The sequence below is a fragment of the Schistosoma mansoni genome, chromosome 2 (assembly GCF_000237925.1).
Source record: "Schistosoma mansoni strain Puerto Rico chromosome 2, complete genome".
Taxonomy (NCBI): domain Eukaryota; kingdom Metazoa; phylum Platyhelminthes; class Trematoda; order Strigeidida; family Schistosomatidae; genus Schistosoma; species Schistosoma mansoni.
In genome coordinates this window covers 18,776,632-18,785,680 of record NC_031496.1, presented here as the reverse complement: position 1 = coordinate 18,785,680, position 9,049 = coordinate 18,776,632, and the positions used below count along the sequence as shown (strand labels likewise).

General features: G+C 32.0%; 1 protein-coding gene across 1 annotated transcript in view; it reads right to left on the bottom strand.

Moving 5' to 3' along the window:
• Positions 1-566: 566 nt before the first annotated feature.
• The window catches only part of Smp_001780 (hypothetical protein), a gene marked incomplete at both ends in the record, with an annotated part of 14,544 nt that continues 6,061 nt past the window's right edge, over positions 567-9,049 (bottom strand). The window contains 2 exons of the mRNA XM_018795969.1: positions 567-1,585; positions 4,828-5,111. Coding sequence (XP_018650228.1) covers positions 567-1,585; positions 4,828-5,111 — 1,303 coding nt within the window. The remainder of the gene's footprint in view (positions 1,586-4,827; positions 5,112-9,049) is intronic.

Below are 9,049 nucleotides of genomic sequence, written 5' to 3'. Positions count from 1 at the left end.
CACCCTAAGAAAATCATCTGCTTCAGTTTGGACACCTGGGCAGTATCACATCCCTCAAACAAATCGAATGAGATTTGTGCGGCGCATATGTATCTGGTGCTTCCTTGTACCAATATTTGTTTTTAAATAAATAAATAAATCTATGAACGACTGCAATTGGTCATTTTGTATTCAATTATCCCTTGAAATTGGTGTAAGTGGAGTCGTTTTAGATATTCCTTATCTTCAGTTTATTTCATACTAACCGGATTTATCCCTTCGTCTATGTAACTACCATGCTGAAATAAATAATAATACTTGCTCCCACTGTAATAATGTGACGTATACCAGCTCAGTCAGGTACTTGACTGATGGTTGTCGATCTACATGGCCATCTAGTGCTTCTATGTTTTCCATGGTGGTCTAGCTTCAATTGACTTATGGTTTCAACTATATAAAATTACTAAAATCTCCACAAAACCACCTGTTAATTTAATAATATTTATTATAAATTATAATCACAACATAGTTTATTCGTATGAGCAAACAAACAAAAAAAAAGGAAATCCAAGTACACTTAAAACCATTTAACATTTAAATTTGTTTAAATAATATGCGACAAATGGGAAAAGTAATGCACAAATTGAAGTGTAAATAAATGCTATAAAATATAATGTGCGTGCTTTAAAATATTGTAATAGTAAACCCCATATTAATCCACCTAAACTACTGCTTAAACCATACATAGTACTTGTTAGTATAGCTTGTAAACTAGCTAAAATTTGATAATCCTCATTCATTTTTTCAAAACTAACTTTTTCCGTTTGTAATAATAAAGCATTCATTAAAATTGGATAAGATATACCGTAGGCAATTTCACCAATTAAGAGATACCAATAGTTTGTTGAATACGTATAAAATATGAAACATATAGTTAACAAGATTTGTGAAATTACTTGACATACAATCGCACCAAAGTGTTTTACAAGGATACCGGAAACAAATACTAGTGTTGGTATTTCTACAGTAATAGCTGTAGTTGTTAATAAACCTAAAAAATAATGTGGTACATGATAGATTGTAGTGAGAATAAGATAATTATATTCACTGACAAATGATATAATCAAACCAGTCATAAATGCAACCATTAAACATTGGATCATTGTTGGTGAACGTATTGCTGTGGTTAATGCTTTTGTAAAATGTGTTTCTACAGAATTTGAATTATCATAATTACAAAATATTGATGCAACTGTACCAATACCAACTGATAACAAAGCGATTATAATTGGTGGTATATAATTCGGATTCACTGAGTTGATATTTAATGAATTACTACTATAGTATAAAAGATTCAAGTTTGTTTCATTTATTGTATGATGATAATTTATTGATGTATACTGGTATACTGCAAAACCAGTTAATAGAGAACCAATCATAAAACCAAATGATCCTAATGCTCTTGATTTACCATAGAAATGTGCTTTTTCTGATCCAAGTATTGAAAATGTTACTGAGTCTAGTAGATTTGAAATTGGTGCATGAGCTGAGCTAACTAAACAGCGTAGAATTAAAACGGTTATCACAACTGACCATGATGCATCCCCTGGTTTGAATTTATTTAAATAAATTAAAAAGAATAAGTTAAGCCTATTTAAAATATAAATGAATAAATGTTAGTCATTAAATGTAAGATATAAATTTACTGTGTTCTGAATATTCTAAATTCGATTGAGAAAATCTACTCTTTTAGTTAGCGTATAAAACAAACGTAAAATCTAAAGAAGTATTGAATACTTATCACAAGTAGTCGATTAGTTTTAGTGAAAAAAATATCAGCGAAGAAACTCCTTAAACCCTTTACAAGATTGATATCAAATATTTTTGAATAGATTATCATCAAACTTCATATATACATAGACAAAACAAATGATTTCTCAAAAGAGTTGATTATGCTAAAATATTAAGAAATTGACAAATATTACAACTGGGATAGATAACTGATTCATTGAATTTAAAGGAAACAGTTAATAATTCGATAAAACTAAATAATCTTTACACTAATCAGTCATTTCATCTATCGAAATGATATTTGAACTTTGTAAGTTGAAACATCACACCTAATGAATTCAGGATCAATGTATAGATCAAACATAAATGTTGATTTACAGGGGTACCACGAAACTTTAGTTTTTGCAAACTAATAAGAATAACAATAATAACGATATATGTAATAAAAAATGACTGATGATATAATACTTTAGGGTTTTATATTAATTATTTATATACGATGTCAGTTAACTAAATTTATCATTATACGGTGGTTATTACTTTTTTTCTTGAATACAATAGCATTTCGTTCTTTATTTAAATGTTATTTTCGTCTATTTTAATGGTTAAAAATGATTAATAAAGCACTCAAAGATATATAATACTTATTATGTTTTTATATAGAGTTGGATAAAATAAACATATTCCCCGTCGCCAGTTGTTATATCGATTGAGTGAGTGCGTTCTTGCCCAGTTGATATATGGACGTGCTGATTCCCGCCAAATGAGAGAGGAGTGAATTATCGATCAGAGCAATAATACACAAAATCGTATGAGCAGTCTTGAGCACTTATCAGTCCTGCTTCTGCCTAGCCCAGCAAGTTAAGTCCAGAACACCAATAACAGCCTCTGCAGTATGAATCATTATTCACAAACATACTGGGGTTTACATACCAATCAAATAGACCACATCGTACCATAAAATAGAAAATAACATTTGTACAAGATTCAAACAAATGTGGCTGTGAATAGGGGGAACAGTAATTAATGGACTAGGGATAACTCAAGAATGGTAAATCGTATAATAATAATCTATAGGTCAAAATAAAGTTTATAATAAGAGGGACACGAATATGAATAGTTTAGTTACTTAACAATTGTACAATAGGAAATATACATATCATATTGGTCCACAAATAGTTCTCAGAGTTACCATTCATAAATCTCCACGGGATACAACATGAACTACACTAGAATTAATCATAACATTAATTTTTATCTTACACTAAATCTAAACCTTAATGTCATTGGATGCTCTGCATATTTCTATTTCATTCGTTTGCTTTTAAATTTTTGTATGTTTCATGTTCCAATGCTAATAATGTTATTTTTTTCATTCTTTTTCCTGGTTTTCATTTCTATCTAGCTATTAATATGAAGTGTAACAACTTAAGCTAATGCACAATTGTTTTAGATTTCATACTCTATATGACTAGTTGATAAGTATATCATTAAAAAAGCTGTAAAAAAAAATTCATTTACATATTAAAAATATTAAAAAAAACATGAGATAAAATTCACAGTTACTGAAGTAAGTTCAACAATTTACTTAAAAAGAAGAAGAAAGAATATACATTAAAGGTTAGAATAGGAGATTATTTAATTGTCACAGTTTACATCACCGAATGATCCTAGTTAGACCACCACTGGAAACCAAGAAGCAGCGAACAGGTTTTTCCTCCTAGTATGGGCCTTCTTAGCGGTTTGAATCAACAGCCCCACTAGTGACTAACTTCTAGATGCAATTCTAAGAGTCCTAATGAGAATCTGTAATCAGTGGAGTGTAAGCTTCTCTAGTGTGAGTTGGTTACCAACCCAAGAGAATGGAAGATGGTTATGCAATGTTGTGAACTGATTATAGTTAAATACGCATACTACTGGTTACTGGCCGAGTAGTCTAGAGGTCAAGCTTTTTCGGAGAAATTGAAAGTCTTGGGTTCGATTCATAGTAAGGTCATGAATCTGAGCTGTTAATTAGTCCTCTAAAAGGATAAAACAGTTGTCCACTGCTTTCAGTTTTTCAGTCGTGTTCTAACTAGGATCTGTCCATAATATGAGCTATGAAAATTACCGGTTAGCGCAAATATTTTTCAAAACAAATCACAGTGTATCGATCAAGAGGATAGAGCTAATCTGATGAACAGTTTTACCGCTTAATAAACTGCTAAAACTTTACTGGAATAGCTTTCTTAAAGGGATGAGGAAAATCACTTCAGCTTTCAGAGTTTCAGAGATTGACTTGTGAATTTTATTTTTACCCATATTTTCCAATAAATCATAAAGTCAATAGAGACTTGATTTTGACGAAATGTGGCATACCGGCTGGTGAGGTTGTAAACCTTTATCGAATGAGCTGGTCGAAACGAGTATTATACATGCATAACCACAATCTGTTTCGACAAGTGAAGCTTTCTGGTGTAGAAGTAGGTTGAAAGAAGGCTAGAGATGACCAAACCGAGATATGGTACCAGTTTTTCAAATCACTGACTGCTGAGATTAGTTATCTTAATAAGTACAGACTACCTGGTTAGAGTCTCTGTGATAACCGTTATCAGTAGTTGGAGACTTTGATTGATGTGGCCCAAAATTTTTATAAGCGTGAAAATGCATTTACTCTTTATCTTCTTCTCGGCCTTAAATTCCATCCTTCTTTCATACATACTTTTCCACTTTGCCTTTTCGGATCACATTGACAATGTTTAGTCTTTCTTATCACAATTGCTACTATATTTTTTGATCTCTTTTACTATTCACTCTGTTATTTTTATCCAATTGTGATGGTGTAGTATGGGTAGTTAAGTCAATGCAGATCTTTGACAGGCTCGGTGATCATAGTGTCCGTCTATCAATCTCACAAAGTCAGTCTATGGTCAGCATAATATTATCTAACTATAGTCGTATGGCTACATTAAATTAAATACAAACATTGAATAAGTCAGATAAGAGTTGGTTACGTTCGCACTAAGCAGCATGAGAGTAAACTATTTTAATATTTGTGGAGTAATTAGCTCTACTTACGTATATGCTCGCAAACAAGTGGTGCACAATTAGATCCATTCGTTGTTTCAATTTCTACACAACTAAGTTGAATTGTCTTATTTATTGGAAACTTCTGTTGTACATGTATTGACAGATCATATGAATGATTTTCATCTCCAACATAAACTCTTGATAATTTGTGAGAATTAAAGGCTCTTTGGTAATAATTCTTTTCTGATATAATGGAGTTTTCATTGGATGTACACTGTTTTAAAACCAACGGCCAACATGGTGGTATATTTAATCCATCATTAAAAAGTGTCCTGTCAAATAGTTGAAAAACCCATTAAATACGTAAAATTTAGTCATATTAACGTAAATCATTTAAGAAATACATAAATCCTTCCTCAAACCTTTGTGGGGTCACTACTGGTACAAACTCTGAGTATCATTGGTGTGTTGGTAGTGGGGTTAGCAACACCAACCAGCAAAGAAAAACCTCACTATAAAACTGATAACCAGTGAAAATCAATAAAACTTCGCCCTGAGAGTTGAGGGCTCTTCATTTAAAAGAGCTATAAAGTCTCGTGGTGAAGCCTGAGATTTAATGAAAACTTCTAAGCCAACACAACTTCTGACAAGCTGAATAACAACAAATATGAGTAGATGGAATATCCGAGCTATGTGTGTTATCAGGAGGGTCATTCAAACAGCCACAGAAATGAGGAGATGCATTTTGGCTCTGCTTGGGACAAGTGCAACTCGATTTGAACAACCTATTGTACAGAGGATACTAACTTCAGGAGAGAAGCCATCTAGTGCAACACACTCACTATTGATGGTGGTAGAGGTACTAAAGACCAGATATATGATAGTCTGTAGTTCATTCTACAGAAATGCCCAGAGAAAGACACTATGAAGAACCCGAATACAAAGTCGGGATGGACAGTACAGAGTGCAAATGCATTACCAAGATTTTTACCAAGCTATTTTGTCGTCATAGATGTTGTCGAAAATTTTGCAAAGCTTTTCCAATAATAGTTTGACATGTCTGAACCTATCATTCAAAAAAAATCGTTCAATACTGTACTACGGGAATGAAAAGGGATGAAAACGTTATTTCTGAAAAGAAAAACCTTAGGATTGCCAGTAGACCTATATACGTTTGGACAATATTTTATTTAAACTATAAAAAAGACAACCTCTCAATATAAGGTGACCTGATATCGATAGATAATGTGATGTTACGGATAAGAGAGATAAAAATGGTGGTAATGAAGTCATCCCTTATTTAGAACAAACGAAAATCAATTGCACTGAAAAATCAGAGATTTTCATGTATTTTTATTACCTTTGGTAAGTCATAATTAATCTTCATTAATTAAAATTTACCGGTGAGATAAATCTATTTCATTGAAATTATGAATCGATCCAAGTTAGGCAGTCAATAAAAACTCGGAAGCAACGAACGATAGTTTCATTCTAGTATGGGACTCTCCAGCAGCGCTTATTCATGATCCTGAATGCTGGAATTCAACCAGAAACCTTCTGTTTTACTCTCGAATACTTAACCTCTAGACACGTAATCCGGTATCCAAAGCTGTACAAAACGAACTTCAATCAATCCGCGATATTGGACGACTATCCAATAACTTCTACGACCAATACTGACAATTACTATGTGCCTACAAATGATAAGCTTCGAGAGGAACAAAAAACCAAAGAAGATATTCATAACTACCATTTATCCATATTAATCATGTACAACAGAAATTATATTCCCTATCCACTTCTATCACTTCTATTCTATTGATAATCTGCTCCATTCACTAGTCTGGATAGGACTTGCTTCAGCCTTTCACTGTTATACATCCAGTCACTATCTCATCCCTATATGCGAAAACATATCCGACATTTAAACAAACACCAACCCTAATAACAACAAATAACAATCAAACTGATTATTTTCTACGCACTGATATCAATAATCAACAGACACCAAACACCATCATCAACATTCATAATTTGAAGCAAAATGTCATTGTTTTCATACTATTTTGTATACATTTAGAATGAAACCTATTATAGTGACTTCCCTGATCATATGGAAGCTTGAATATTATTCAATATTTATACTGTATGTGTATGAATATAATTTGCTCAGTTATGAGAAACAGTTCTTGAAGAAATGAAAAAGATCAGTAAAAGGCTTCGGAGGTTTTTGAATCGCACTGAAAGCACGAGCGCACTGAGGACAAGGGAAGATATTCATGCAATATTATGGACTGGTTGATGTTAGATTTGTACAGCTTTGGATACCGGATTACGTGTCTAGAGGTTAAGTATTCGAGAGTAAAACAGAAGGTTTCTGGTTGAATTCCAGCATTCAGGATCATGAATAAGCGCTGCTGGAGAGTCCCATACTAGAATGAAACTATCGTTCGTTGCTTCCGAGTTTTTATTGACTGCCTAACTTGGATCGATTCATAATTTCAATCAAATACAATAATCTCCATACGGACATGTTTATTTTGATTTTTGAATTTCATTATATTACTTTCTCATTGTTAAGTAGCTGAGGTATATTTTCCAAATATTTATATTTGCGATTCAACAGGTTTGATGTAGCATATTAAATTTCAGTTGATCACTTACATAATATTTTTTCAAAAAAGTCTTAACCTCTGGAAAATAAAAGTGTTAGTACACAGTCAGAACGATTTAAAATAGGTCAGTAACGAAATTAATGTTATGAATCAGGATAAAAGTTGTGCCTTCAACGTTGCATCATGGTATTATCTAACCTTCAACTAATTTTACATTTAATTATAGTTTCATGAAGAAAACATTACGTCAAAAAGACGTCGAAATATACTTTGGTACACTAATAAATCTTAATAGGTTTATAAAGTTACTTTGACTTCATAATCATGAATCCGATTATTAGTTGACTTTATCATGAATACAACTTCTTAGATAGTAAGTTAGTTCCTTATCTTAAGCTGAAGTGATTTGTGTACTATTGAAACTAAGTTACTAATTACTTAAGACAGTCATAAGGAGACGAAGATAACGAACACTCATTGAAAGTCTTTATCAACCAGTTATTCGTTCATAAATAATTCACACAGTATAACATTCTTCTCGATATGTTTCTAATGTCATGGTAACTAAAATTTGTACTTCGAATGTTTGGATTTCGGTACCAAACCAGAGTGATATTCAGTAATCGAATTATACGTATTTCGGCAATTCTTTGTACTTAGTTCCAATTCAGTAAGGAAAACTCCAAAAATTTTCTAACAGTAGGTATGTATATTTATAGACTAGTCGAAAAAAATTGTGTACGTTGGGAATAGTGAAAGACTGTTTAATTCTAAATCAAATTATTACTATTTATTGGCTTGAAAAGCATTTCATGTATTCCAAACAACGTTTTCGAGGATCCCAGTATGTTTGTGACATAATTAATTTACAACCCTTGAATGAGACAAATAAATTGGTAAGCTGTGTAGAAGTGTCAGATAAAACAATGTTGGAAAAGAATTCGGACTCAATGTGCTCTAATTGAGTGACCCTGGGTTTGACTATGCCTTGAACAGCGTGTATGTGGAGTGCTTAAAAGTCTCTGAACAGAAACAACAGTATTAAAAGTTCTTTCTAATGATTTTCTAATTGAAGCCAGTTTATGCTAATCAATGGGAGAATTTAGGAAATCATTAGGTTAATGTATTTTGGGTAAGCTGGAGCCAGTTTGTGATGAAAACTCACTACAGAAAGAAAAATGAAATGAAACTTTGCAAGTTGGAAACGGTAGCTATGAAGCCTCTTTAGAAATGAATTGCAGATTATGGTTGCCAAATCAAATCAGGAACACTTAAATATCAGTCTCAGAAAAACACTAAAAATACAGTAAAATCTGAAAAGAAAGTGGACAAGATAACACATGATTACAAACAAACGATGTGATGTTATAATAAATGAGATAGTAAAGGTTTTGAACTAATCTAACAAGCTGAACAAAATCATTTATATCATATAAGATAAATAAAGACATCAGAAAACATTTTGGTTTAAATACGTGAAGATCGTGTTGTTTATTGCTAGGAATGTTTGCTAATTCTTAGTTGGCAAAACAAAGGTTGAAAATTATGATAGATAACTTGAATCTGTAATCTTACTAACCTTGTCTCAGAAATAACTAAAACTTAATCTAATCTAATCATAAACTCACTTTATGAACCAAAGTAACAGTTACACA